The 15,166-nt window shown below is 34.4% G+C and overlaps 1 protein-coding gene across 3 annotated transcripts in view; it reads left to right on the forward strand.

Annotated features, from left to right (window-relative positions):
* Window positions 1-15,166, forward strand: part of LOC124354060 — a 55,803-nt gene that overhangs the window by 6,627 nt on the left and 34,010 nt on the right. For 2 of the 3 annotated variants that reach the window (XM_046804236.1, XM_046804233.1), the window contains exons 2-4: window positions 138-245; window positions 5,915-6,089; window positions 9,915-10,083. In XM_046804236.1, coding sequence (XP_046660192.1) covers window positions 5,937-6,089; window positions 9,915-10,083 — 322 coding nt within the window. In that variant the 5' untranslated portion in view covers window positions 138-245; window positions 5,915-5,936. The remainder of the gene's footprint in view (window positions 1-137; window positions 246-5,914; window positions 6,090-9,914; window positions 10,084-15,166) is intronic. The other variant, XM_046804234.1, reaches the window with a different exon arrangement.

The raw sequence follows: 15,166 nt of genomic DNA on the forward strand, positions 1-15,166 counted from the left end.
CAAAACTACTTCTACAGCTTCTCTGAGTATCTCGGTCACCGTATTCTGGACATCTGATTATAAGTGTGTACAAATTTTCCTCAGCTGGAAGCTTAACTTGACTCAAACTTGAAATTTTTTTGTTATTGTTGCTATAGGAGAGCACCTCTGTTACGGATAACCGAGTTACTACAGTCCCAGATCAACTTGGACTCAAAGTTTGTTGCAGGCGTTAAGAGACCTCCTCAGTGCATCTTGACTGTCTGGTAAGATGTAGATCTCAGACACCTTTGGTTTTATTGTTAGAATGATCCAGGCACGAAGATGTATTTCAGACATTTCTGATTGAATGACGTTCAGAAAGAGACCCAAGGCCTTGGAAGTCAAGAAGTTTGGTCCCCTGACACCCAGGTCTACCCTTTCATCTCCCCTTGATCTATATGTGTACCAGATCTGTGCACCCTTCTCTAAGGATGAGCCACCCATTTGCCACACTTGGCTATCTGGTATAATCTGTAGAGGATGGTCAGAGCAGAACAGTTGTCTGACGACATAGTGTTCAAATAAGATATAAGCATATATGAGTTGTTCAGATTATTTATTTTGCTCATATGCCTAACCAAGTAACTTGGCTTCCTTAAATTCTATCTTTGAAGATGTCTAACAGTATTAAGGGTCATCTCACCCTTTGTATAAAAGTGAAGGGGGAACAACCCATAATTTAGGGCTTTAAGAGCTACTGTAGGACTGAAGTACATGGCTCCACCAGGACAGAGACAAGATAGGTGTTGAAGACCATGGAATTTGATTATTGCTGTTTTTGTTCCACCTTTGTTCACCACACAAGGCAACCATAGCTGATTATTGGTCTTATGATGGTCTTGTAATACCAAACAATCATCTTATGCTGTATATCCCTGGCTCTGTGTTATAGTATGTAGAACTGTGTTATAGTATGGGGAGTTCTTATGCATGACACAGAGGATAAATAAAAAAAATATCTTCATTGCACAACACATTTTATAAAATACAAATAGTGTATACAAACTGGTTGTCAAAAATAATTATACTAACTAAACTTAAAATAATAAGATTACTGGTAACTAAACTTAAAATAATAAGATTACTGGTAACTAAACTTAAAATAATAAGATTACTGGTTAATAATGTTGGCATTGAGAAATTCATTAAGACAGTTCAATAAAAATCCCTCAATAAAATTTTATCATAAAAAACTGTCTCTTCATGAATTTTCAATCATACAGGTATATTATATATAGGATGTCAGTTTTAACTGTGCCTCAATTTGTATGTCACCTACTAAATTTACAGTAAAGTTTTAAATGGAGGACTTCACCTACTTTTGAGTAACATAGAAAAATATGAATTATGAAAATATGAATGTGGTAACCCCCACATTTGATTGCAGTTTTCAATATAAAACAACATTTTAAAATGTTTTTAATTCTTGGTAATTTTATATATAACTTAGTCATTATGATATATATTTTGTACACTTTTGGCATGTTAAGAGCTATTAACTGAGTAATTTCGAATGTAATAAAAAAGTTAATTGTTATTGTTAAGTGAATTATTCTTACAGTGTCAAAGATCAGTTATAAAACCTGGATATAATAAGTAAATTGCCAGTAAGAGTATACAAATTTATTACTGTGAAAACAGTTACCATCATAGCTGACAGCTAAGTCATATCTCATGGTGAGGCTTTTTATTTTATGAACCATCACAGATAAAGCCTTAAAACTTTACCTATCAATAATATAAATAAAAAATCTACGTTTTTATTCGAATATCTTATCACAAGCAACCTGAAGACATTCTTACAAGAAAGCATAGGTCGAGTAGTACATAGAATTAAAAGTTTCTATTAGGAGAGTACAATGCAAATCCAATCTCAAATGGTTCAATCTATACACAATGGCAGCTTATATTGTTCCTTCTTCTTCTACGGGGCTGCCATGCACTTTAGCCTCAAGGGCCTTTTGTGCACCCTGGAAGCACACCATGAGGCCTAACAGTCTATGATTTCAGCAGTTCCACAAACCGCCGAAAACAACCTATCAGGTCCTCCTGGGGAAATTCACCACCCTTGTCTAAACTACCACCAAAAATGGCATACTGCTCCCTTGCTATTTAAGGGCAATCAAAGAGCAAGTGTTTGGCAGTTTCATCCTGCTCATCACACATTCTACAGAGCGGATCCTCCTGAAGGATGCCGACTCTGTGAAGATGCTTCCTCAGGTGACCATGTCCCGTGATCAGGCCTATAACCCAAGAAGACATTGATCTATTTAATGAGAGAAGGTCAGACACCACTCTGGAGGAAGGCGGCTGTAGTACCATTCTACTCATTCTCATGCCCGGATGCAACCTCCACCTTCTCTCATGTTCAGCACGAATCCATTTTGAGACAGCCCTAAAGGATTCACACCTTGGAGCACCGTAGAATGGATGAGGGCCTGTCATAATTGTCGCTGAGCTCCAGTTGGCCAAGGCATCAGCTCTTTCATTCCCAGGATCTCCTTATGACCAGGAACCCAACAAATAGTCACATTGTTGATTCTGGCAAGGGAAGAAACGACTTGATAGCAATCCCAGACAAGTTTGGATTTGAACACACAAGAGTCCAGCACCATCAGTGCTGCCTGACTATCCATGAAATATTAATCGTCGTACTCCTATATCACAGATGAAGATTCTCCCGAGCACATTCCATAATGTATTGTTCCATACATCCAGTACCTATTATCAGGGATTTACTATTGTAACTACTAAAAAGAACGACAGCAAATTTTATGTTTTAAGCCACCTATGTCTTACATTTGGACTTGCAAAGCTCTTTATTATATTGAGTCAGAGAAGATTTATACTCAGCCCACTGATACAGCCTCTTGGCTTGGTTAATAGCCTTCTGGCTTTTGTTTTCAAAATTTTGAGTTTACTGTTTCACCAATGCACACTTTGCCTAGCCATTTATTGTTTGGACAGCAGCTATTGTCAAGGGCATAAAGGATAGCAGTATTTGATCAAGAATGTTGATATCACTACTTAACTAATTTACAAGATTTGGTGAATCTGCGTTGATTAGTTCCATTACAGTATCAATTTGGTTTGAAATGTATCAAGGCCTTCATCACATTTTATGTCGGAGAAAAATCAGATCATTTGTACCTAGTTTTGTCAAAAGCTTGGAAATGCTTGTAAAGAGGTTTACAGAAAGTTATTATGTCCTTTTAGTAATGACTGTATAATACACACAAGTTTTATAAGTGATATGCTTTAAAGAAGGTCCTGAAAGTGTCAACATTTAAAAGTAGTGTGGAAGGCTCATGACAAATCAAAGTGATGAAAAACATTGTAGAAATGCAAGAATTAATGACAGAAGACAACCGATTAACTGTAAGAGAAGTCATTGACGAATTTCAGAAACAGTGTTAGTTCACTTCTTAAATTCAGTCAAGATAATTTGGATTTGAAACATGTTTCTGCAAAATTAGACCTGACATTGCTTTTACCTCAGCAAAAAGAAGCTCACGCCTTGGCTGCTAAGAATCTCATTCAATAGTCTGAAAATGACAAGCTGTTCCCCAAAATGAAATGACACTGAAAGAATGTTGAACATAAATGAATGCCTAAATGTTCAAAATTTAGGAGAGATACAACAAAATGCAATGCACCTACATTTTTAAATCCCAAAAAGTGATTTAAAACCCTGTTTTGACTAGTGGAAATGGTGCTGGGTGAAATCTCTTGCATTAGGAGGGATTTACATTGAAGGATAATAAGTCGCATAACCTTTTATCACTCAGGAAGTAAACAGAGGTAACTACAATCTACAATCTCCTCTTGGGACCACAGACAGATGTTCAATTGTTAGTGCTAGTAAGTTGTATCAGAGAAATATGGCTGCCAGAAGTAGCACTTTAAATGTGTGGTATAACAGAGGTATAAGATGGGAGGTCATAAAATGCTGATATTTTTGTTCAATACAAGCAATAAAATCACAATTTTGTAACACTACTATATCAATACTTTCCACACAGAGATGTAACAATTTAAAGTCATAGCTGGACCTACTTTTGAGTTGAGAGATATGAGTCTGCAAGTTTATATTTTCTTGAATGTCTTATTTTCTATTACCTTTGTGCTGGAAATTGCAGACTATTGCATATAGAATGGAGGAAGCACCATGATGGTAATATAAATTCCCCAAAATTAACTTTTAATACAAAATTATGAAAAATTCTAATGTTATTAAACACATTTAAACTACTTCACAAATCTGTAACTTTTGTAATCTGAGAACTTTTAATGTATACAAAGATTTACAGTTGAGTTTAAAAGTTTGCTTGAGGCGATTCAGTATGATAAAAACAATATAGTATTTGCTGGCAGATCTTATTGTCTTACTTTGATACTTTTGTAGGCTGTCATCTTTCCTTGAAAAAAATTAATAGCATCAATGTTATATCATTGAGAAAATAGGTACCAATGAGCTTGTAACTGCTAAGATTACCTGTAGAGGAGTATACGAGGTATGGCTATTAAATAACAGGACTGATATTGTAAAAAAATTTATTTTCATTTTAAACATAATTACTTATTATCACCTTCAATATACTCCCCTTCTCTATCCCTGCAACGCTCCATGCGAATTTTCCATTGTTGGAAACAATGCTGAAAGTCATCTTCTGTCAACTCTTTCAAGAGTCTTGCCGCTTTTTCTTGAACAGCTTCTACGGATTCAAATCTCGTACCTTTCAATGCAGATTTCACCTTATGGAAAAGATAAAAGTCGCATGGTGCTAGGTCTGGCGAGTAAGGTGGATGTTCTAACACTGGGATGCTGTACTTGGTCAGGAACCGCTTGACAGATAACGCGGAATGAGCTGGCGCATTGTCTTGGTGCAAAATCCATGATTTGTCCTTCCACATTTCGGGTAGTTTTTTTCTTACTCTTTCACGTAGTTTATTAAGTACCTCAAGATAGTAATGTTGATTAATTGTTTGACCTTCAGGAACCCAGTGAAGGTACAGAATCCACGAATGTCGAAAAAAAACAATCATCATTGCTTTAAATTTTGACTTGATCATTCTTGCTTTTTTGGCTCTCGGTGAAGTAGAGGTCTTCCAATGCATGGATTGGCGCTTCGTTTCCGGATCATAAGTAAAAAACCACGATTCATCACATGTTATTATTCTTTCCAATAAATTTGGGTCATTTTCAATGGCATTCAAAGTGTCAGTACAAACATTTTTACGAGCTGCTTGTTGATCAATCGTAAGAATTTTTGGTACCATTTTTGCACACACTTTTCGCATGTTCAAATTGTCATGTAAAATTTGCCGTTCACATTCTTTATCAATGCCTACAGATTCAGCAACTGCACGAATGATTAATCGTCGGTCAGACCGAATCAAATTAGCAACTTTTTCGACATTGTCTTCCGTTTTTGATGTTGAAGGACGACCTGGCTGCGAATCATCTTCCACGTCTTGTCAACCATCTTGAAAACGCTTAAACCATTCAAAAACACGAATCCGCGATAAACATTCACTGACATACACTTCTTTTAGTAAATTATAGGTTTCGGTAGTGGTTTTTCCAAGTTTAACGTGAAATTTAATAACAATTCGTTGCTCTATTATTACGCTAACCATTTTTTCCAGCAAAACAAAATAACAACACTTACATAAATGAAGGTTATGACACAACGATGTTGTTTACAGAAACGAGACTAACTGCATTCTGAAGAGGAAGTCTCAAACTACACAGCTGTTGGCCATTGTTGGTTGGCTCATGCGCACTCGTTCCACTGCAGCGTCAGTCCCGTTATTTAATAGCCATACCTCGTAAAACTAAAGTTATTATATTGTCAATCTTTTGTTCCACCAACAACTATGATTGATGCAGGCAAGTAAAAGGCAGCTACAGTATGCCTACTTGTGCTGCAGTGGGCTGCTCGTCTCGCGCAGACAGGTACAGCTTCAAGGTGTTTCCCAAGAAGGACCTAAAACGAAGGCAAATCTGGATTGATCGAGTAAATTGTCCAGGCTGGTCTCCCACCAGGCACTCTGCACTGTGTGAGGTAAGTCCTTAGTACTCATTATATTGAAGAAGGTTTGTCTAGCATTGGTTACATTAGTAATGGTTATATTGAGGAAGGCCAATTAGTATTGATTACTTTGGGATAAGTTAGTTTTGTTATCAGTTGCATTAAGAGGTATTTGACTGTACTAATAGTTACATTGATAAAGATAATCTCTGAGGAAATATCAGTTGTCAATGTAAATATTACACTGGTTTGTGAAATCGGTGAAGAAGTTGCCTCAGCAAGTATTAACATTAAAATATATCAAGAAAACTAATCCCAAACAAACCTTCCAAGACACCCCTCTATCTTACATAGCTCCTAGACAGACTTTACCTTTAAACTCCCATACTCAGCAAAACATACCAATAAAGTAAATCATTGTAAACCAGCAGCACAGAATAAAAATCACAATTACTTATTTTAAAAAATCTCACCTGAATATACAACACTTACCAACCAGAATAGAATCTTTAGAAATTACTTTTCAAGAGGTTGATTTGGATATAATTGGACGTATTGTGTGAGCATAAAATTAAAGCATTAAAGTTTTGAATTGGAGTTTCTCACTATATCTATATATATAAAAATGAAACTGTTCGTGTGTAACAGCATCACTCACAAACGGCTGGACGGATTCGCCTAATTTTTTTTTTTAATTTGTTCGTCTTGATCTGTAGAAGGTTATAGGATACTTTTTATCCCTTTCCCGATTCAGGATTCCGCCCCACTGGTTACAGAAATACCCGTAAGAAATGCATTGCAGCAAACATATGTTATTAAGTGAAAGAGTCTTTTCAAATTTTTAATCAGCTGTTCTTTGTAAACATATATAATGCGACAAAAAATTGTTGTTATTTTTGACAGTAACTAAGTAAACATAAATATTTTTGACGTTTCTATGTAAACAAACATTTTTTGACATTTACAACGTGTCACAAATGTCAAATTTTTGATAAACGTGATTTGATATCTTTTTTACAATTTCCAAGAACAGTGTTATTTTCCATCAGTAAAAGGTTTAAAAAAATAGGCAAGTATTTTTGTTTTCTCAAGGCAAACTGTACGTCGGTGTTGGAAATAATATGAGTCACTTGAAACAAGTACACATACACGGGCAAAGCTTATGAAAAGCGTGCGAAGCCGTGGGAAACAGCTAGTCAGTATACAATATTAACTCTTTTTATTCACCTAGCTTAAATTCTGGAGGTAGAGTCATTATACTTTCAAAAAATAATTAAAAAAATAAACATTTCAAAATTAAAAGTTTGAATCTGTTATCGATTAATCAGCTAACTTCTGAAAAAGAATTTGAATGTTGTTTGATAGAATTTTAATGATTCTTTTTCTTTTGTGCTGGCTGGTGTATATTGCTCCCCTATCTCTGATGCTAATATTTATTTGGCAAAACTAAATGCTCCAATAGAAATTCTCTCTAAAACACACGCTAATGTAATAATGACTGGAGATATTAATATAAACGTATTAGACCTTAATTGCAAGGAGTTTAAATCAGTCTCACATATCTTTGAATACTTAGAAAATTTTCCAACTACAATAACTGGAAATACTGAGAATGCTATTGACAATTTTTGTATTAATTTTCAACCTAACGGCATAAACACATCTCTCGGCTCTGATCTCGATGCTCAGTTATTAATTTTTAAAATGCCCAGTAAAAGTATGAACCCCCCAAAAACCAAAAAGTAAGAATATTTTCCAACCAAAACCTAAAGAAATGTTCAAATATGCTGAGCCAAGAGATTTTGGAGTAAGTTTATTCTGCCCCAGTAGACTGTAAATTTAATATTTTTAATAACACTTTTATGTACTACTATAATGTATGTTTCTCAATAATAAAATGTTGAGGCACTAATAAAAAAGTTCCTTGGAATAATTTTAAATTAGAATCAGAGAGAAAAACAATTATATAATTAAGCACATTGGGAAGAATAACAAAAAAAAAAAAAAAAAAAAAAAAAAAAAAAAAATAAATTTAGCTGAAATAAATAAAGCACTAAAGTAAAACATTTTAAAGCAAAACAAGGTAATATGGATGGATCTTTTAAGCTCCAGAAATTTTTGTCAGACAACCTAAATTTGGTTAATACAAATGTAAAAGACAAAACAAATGTTGTCAAGAGATGATGAGACCGAAATTAAAAAAAAAAAATATGTTTAGATAATATTGTTATAGCAACACTTTTAATGTCATGCAGTTGATTCCAAAGTCATTCAAAAAATTATAACACTTTATTTATCCCCCAATTTTATAAGAAATAATAAAAAATTAAAATTTCGATGTGAACCAATCAGTGAGACAGATATTAGCAAAATAATTTCCAAATTTGACAACAAACTCTCAATTGGCTTTGATGATATTCCCATAACTGTTATAAAGTATTCCCGGAGTTCACTTCAAAAACCACTTGCAGTAAATTCATCTTTCATATTCAGCATATTCCCAGACAAATTAAAAATTTCAAAAATAAAACCTCCTAAAAAAGGAAACCAATTATATGTATTTAAGTATCACCTGGTAGCTTTGTTCCTGATATGTCAAAAATAAATGAAAAAGTAACGTAGCCTATATTAAACTCATTAAATATTTAGAAAATAATAATTTAATTGATAAAGAGCAACATGGTATCAAATCTCTGTAATAAAGGCAGCTGCAAATATATCGATCCCGTAATTAATTCTGTTGACAGGGCCAATAAAGTGATTGAAATATTTATGGACCTGAGCAAAGCATTTGGCAGTGTATTATCATGATAAATTATTAGAAAAACTCAAAGGATTAGGGGTTATGGGACTTCAATTGAGTGATTTAAATCATAACTAACCCATAGAAAACAGTTAGAAGAAATTATGCATATAAAACAATCATAATCAACTAGTCTTGACAAAATCACATTTAAGAACAATTAAACATGGTTTACCTCAAGGTTCTATTCTGGGTCCTCTATTATTTCTTTGTTACATAAAAAGATTACCTATTTATTTCTGAGATAACAAAATCACCATTTGTGTATATGCTGATGATGCCAATCTTCTTGTTAGCAGAAAAGCTAATAATGAGATTGAAACATCTGCCATCGATCATCAACTATTGTTAAATATTTCTAAAATTAATTTTACTTGCTTCAATATAAAACCTAATTCCAACTCGATTTTACCAAAATTACAATTGTACGGTATAGATATAGAAATTGTTGAGAACACCAAATTTCTCGGATTACACATAGATAATAAATTAAGTTGGAATTATCATATCAATCATGTTGTAAATAAAATCTCATCAGGTTTATTCACACTAAAAATAACTAATACTGTCTTATAGGTTAAGTTCTTTGAACAAATCCAACATACATTAGTATAAAATGTTATAATGCTCTTCCAAATATTTAAAAATATTTCAAAAATATTACCAAATTTAAAAATAATCTTAAAAAGTACTTTGTAACTAAACCTTTATATTCAATTGCTGAATTTTTCCTCCAAGACTGTATTTAAAAGAGTAAAAATGTCTAATCATAATTTTAATTTTACGATAAAGATTATATTCTTGTAATAGAGTAGTTGTTCAATCAGTTGACGCCATTCTTTGTACATGTATACAAATGATGAATAAAGATTAATTTCATTTCATTTTGTGTCACTGAGATAGATCAGACCTTAGTGTATTGGTTATTATATTAATCTATCTATTGGCTAATCAGTCTTTATTGAAGCAAATCATATTGATGAGATATAGTTGTTTGTTTGATATATATATATTCAATAAATAAATCTAAATTTGAGACAAATTAATTGTTCCAGCGACACTTTGATCGTGACCAGTGGGAGGTTCCAAGGCAGGATGGGAAACGCAAACTGAAAGAGACTGCGGTACCAACAATATTCTGTGTGCCACTCTCAAATGATATAGTATCTATAGACCATTCATATTCTGTCCCTGGATATCATCAGATATACAGCAATGACACAGGTAAAAATATAATTCCTGTTTCTAGTATTTGGAACTGTTTTGGTATTGCATTTTATCAGTCACGCTAGATAGCAGAAGAGTATAACCCTTGTGCAAGTTCTCAGGACGGTATCATTATGGAGTAAGATATTTCTTCTTAGCTGTTGGTTTGGTGTCAGAGAGTAGGTGGATAGAAAGCCTTTGCATATGGATGGAGCCTGATTGACATATTATTTTTAAATAGCTATTGAAGTCTAAGAAAAAGTTTTGTGGAAGCTGGATTTGTCATAAAAAGGATTAACACGTAGTCAGACGCACCCCTCTTCTACCGTGAGAACACGCCATGACGGCTATTTGCTCATGGTAGTTAAAACCTTAGATTCCTTAACCTTTAGTCATGTATATAAATTGAAAGTGATTGTTTATTAATATTTGTAATATTTGTTACTAAACAGATAAGATTGTAAACTTAAAAACTTAATATATACTGGTAATCAAAAATATGTTAAAAAAATTATATTGCATATATTTTATTCCATTTAGAGCACGCCATGTTAGCATATTGCTGCAGTCATTGGTTTTCAGTGTAGCACCAGAACACGCACTGTTAGCAAATTGCCGCACTATATCGTTTGAGGTTGAAAATAATCCAACAACATATTTTTACAACACTTGTTTAATTGCACTCGGTAAATAGCAATACATTTACAATAACACAAAATATATGCTACAATATTAAATAAATTTTATCTAATAAAGAAAACGTTACCAAATAGGTAATTATGTAGAGTAAAGTTTATAAAGAAAATATAAAATTAAAACATAATGTTTTCCTATTTGCGCTAACTTTTTACATCATATATAATATAAGAACAAATATAATTTATAATTAAAGTAAGTAATTAATATTTAAAGTCTAAAACTTAAGTCTATGAAAAGAAACAAAACTAAAGATCTAGTTATGAAATTTGTGTCACCTTATACGAGAATATCCACGGTATTGTCTAACTTCATCTTCTAGTTTGTGCTCCTTGTTTGGAGGTTGAATAGTTAGTCTTCAGGATCCTCTACACCTTCAGGTGGTTGGTTACTCTCTGCGCATGTTGTGCATAATGGCTGCGTGTGCTCCTTGCAGATCGAAGTGTTGCATCTGTTGTAGACGACAGTGGTTTTGCGGTTTTTGCGTCTAGGACAAATTCCACAAACCCTGTAATGTCCTTGTTGAGCGGGTGCTGCTTGTGGTTCTCTCCTTTCTTGTGGAAAGTGAAATATTTGAGTCAATCGGTCCTTGATAGGTTTCGCAATCGGGTAGTTTGCAGCAGCTCTTCTCTGGGCATGTTCGAAAACCAGCTGACGACCAAGTGATTCCAAGAAGTGTTTTCTTGAATACATACGGTTTTCATTCAGTTCCATGTTGTTTGCCTTCCAAATTACACCAACATTTAGCATGTTGGCGTTAATTCCACCAACATTTAGCTCAAAGAAGAACATGGTGAGTGGCCATCTGTTTGAGATTATTGCTACGGAATACTCCTTTTGCATTCCGTCACTGACGTCAACCCCACATTTGTTTTTATTGTAGAAGCTGATTATTGATGGTTTTGATGCTTCACCAGTACTTCCGTCAATTTAATCGTCCATGTAATGTAGATAGTAATAACACAAACTTATTTTCCCTGGCCTTGTATGAAACCAACGTTTCATTCAAAGTAAAAGCAAACATTGAGCTATTTACTGGCCTTTTGTTTCCCCTAACCTCCTCCACGAGCTCCAATGGGATTTCCCTTTTGTTCTTGCGGATTGTGCCAACCAACGTCAGTTTTTTATCCAAGAGATCTCGAACTAGAGGTAACGATGTGAAGAAATTATCACAAGTTATGTTCCGCCCAGTATTTTCTATGTGAGATACCATTCTATTTACTACATCTCTAGTAGATGTACTCACAAGATAGGGGCCTCTCCTTTGATTTCTAATGTAAACCTCCAAATTGGAAGTGTAGTAGGTCTTTGAGTCCGTAACTGCCCAAACCTTGATTCCAAATTTGCCTGGTTTTTTTGGCATATAAATGCGAAATCCACACTTTCCACGAAAGTTCGGTAGCATTTCGTCGATTGTCACAAATCCACTGTGGCTGTAGCTGTCCCAACATCGCTGAGAAAAATCTTGAAAAAACTCTCGAAAACAGTACAATTTGTCTTATTGTTTCCTTTGCTGTCTGTCCTCATCAGCCACATTATCAAATCTCAAATTTTGCATAAAAAATTTGAAACGGTTTACTCCCATAATTAGTCCAAATATTTCCACTCCAAGCCCTTTTTTTTTCCACAGGTCCAATGTGTTTTGTTTTGCCGAAATAGTAATTCCGGCTAAATAAAGCAATCCTAAAAGCGCCTTCATTTCACATACGTCAGTTTCTCTTGCGTCTCGTACTCGAGCATACCTTTCCTGGACTCTTCTGATTTTTATGTTTGTATAAACGACCAAACTCTCAATGATAGTTTCAGGAAAAAATAAACTCCAACATTCCGTTTCACTAAATATATTTCTAGCTACTCTTTTTGGCCCGGGAAGCTGTGTTACGATGTTTTGTCTTCTGATTCTTCCAGGTCGGGGTTGCGGAACGTTTGACCAAATGGTAGGGTTAGGCCTATCCCTTCCAATATAAGTTGGGTTGATCAACACTCGTTCATTTTGTTGAACATTACAAGGATCTAAATTATGGTGTTGAGATAGGTCCATAGCTTCAACTTGGTGGCTGGGGCCAGCAATGGGTAGTTCATCGTTGTTGAGTTCTTGATGTACATCCATCGGAATAGGTGCCTCCACCCCAAAACTTTCCTCTGAATCGGTATTCTTTTCAGCATTGCTTCCCAAGTCCACATCATCGACATCGCTATAATCCGATTCCGGTTCTCCAAGTTCACTAGAAGGTAGATCAAGCATTTCCCGAACTCTATCTTGATCTCTTTCATACGAAGCCATTGTCTAAGTATGAATAACACATACAACATGTAATAATTAAACACTAAAACACGCCCATTAGGAAACTGCTCACAGTTGAAAAAAAATTACACTACGCGATAACACGCCCGTTAGCAAGTTGCTCACACAGACAAACAAACATGTAACCACACCCAAGCGACGCGCGCGACTGACAAAAACCAGTCCGCGTCCCGGTAGTGGTGGGGATGGAAGGGGATAATTCGAGCCACCACCCTCCGACACAAACAAGGAGAATACAACATATTTTATACAAGCGCGGCAATTTGCCGCGGGTGCGTGTGATGACGTGTTAAGTGATTTATTAGTATTTTCATTTCAGAGAATTTTAAACCTTTCATGAGTATATGCATTTTGTAATAAGTACTGTTGATAAATTTTCATTTTTTAAAGTCATGTAAAAATAATATTACATTTTCATAATCATAATTTTAATATTTCTATAGAACAATTTTTAGATTGTTTCTTTGTAGTTTAATTTTGGCATGTAATAAATTTACACATTGACCATGGCGGACAGTCCTTCTATTATTGCGGCTGCCCTGAACTTGATACATGTCAGATGTCACAGTGAAGATGTTAAAAGCATACAAATCTTTTACACAAATGAGAAAATATTTTTTCGCTATACGTTGCTTAGAAAAAATTGGTTTTCAGGTACACTTGTAAAAATAATGCAAAAGGTAAAAACTATGACTTTTAATACAATATATATTGGGTTTTAAAAATATAAACACATATTTACATCAGTAAGCAATGTACATAATATTTGGCTTATTTCGGCACTAATAACCTTAGAATGTGGCATTAACACTTCTCAGACTTGGTTCCTTAAAATTGCCTCACAACAGAAATAATACAGGTCTCAGATTCAGAACTCGTAAACACAAAACTCAGGTCATAGATAGCTGAATAAAAACTTAAATACCAGTAATCTGCAAAGTATATATCTGGGAGTTATGATAAATTTAATGTAAGAATTTCAACTTACATTTGAATTACTAGAAATTCAGAGCACTTCTGGACTTTAAATTATCTGTGAGCAAGCAGCTCAGTTTATGGCCAGTTATTCCAACTTTAAAGCGGATCATGGGTATAATTAAAACCTCAACATATACCAAAGGAATGCTGCAATGTGTGGCTAGAATATTTTTTCTAACCAGATATTGATTGCACAATACCTTTGCAAATACTCAATAAAATATCTGTAAAACATTCTAGAGTGTAAATTGATCTTGAAATACTTAACAGAAACCAAAGCCTATACTGTAGAGGACTCTACCTTACATCTGCTAGGTAATATTGATGTACTTTTAACGGTTGTTGCATGATAATACGTACACACCTTTTATGTTAGATAATCAGGTTATTCATCGTGTAAACAATTCAATAAACATAGTTGTTGAAATATAGAACTAAATTTGCAAAAAACCACAATTTTATAAGATTAATATAACTATAATGTTAACAGTTGAAATTATAAACTAAACGTTCAATGCGGATGCTGTGTAAGTGCGTCATCTAGGTTCCTTGCTATATGCTGATGACACGTAAGTGCGGCATTGCGCGCTCACTAATGTATGGCCAAATCATTGGTGCTACGTTTAGTTTGATGAGGTTAATGGTCCTAGTTGACTTCAAACCGTGGCGAATGCCACACCTCCCCTACCTCCACCAAGTCCCCTATTCTCACCAACTCAACTGGCAACACAATGTGGGAAAAAACTCATGATGAATTACAGTGGGATGAAGTCCCCAGATGAAAACATTTTTGTTTAACCAACTGACGGGATTGAAAGTTCCACTGCCTGGCAACAATCCAATAGATTATTTTCAACTTATTATTGATGATTGCTTCTTACATGCCATTATCAAGGAGACTAATTTGTATGCAGTTGAGGTTTTTTGAACGGAAATCTAAAACCTAAATCACGAATTAATCATTAGAAGACATTACATTGCCTGAATTTAAGACTTTCCTTGGCCTTTTATTTCACACTGGTAACAGGAAGCTGCCTCAGCTCCAACAATATTGGATGAAAAATGAATTGTTTCATACCTGTTTTGGCAAATATATGTTAAGACAGATTTTTTGTTATATTG

The sequence above is a fragment of the Homalodisca vitripennis genome, chromosome 2, assembly GCF_021130785.1.
Source record: "Homalodisca vitripennis isolate AUS2020 chromosome 2, UT_GWSS_2.1, whole genome shotgun sequence".
Classification (NCBI taxonomy): domain Eukaryota; kingdom Metazoa; phylum Arthropoda; class Insecta; order Hemiptera; family Cicadellidae; genus Homalodisca; species Homalodisca vitripennis.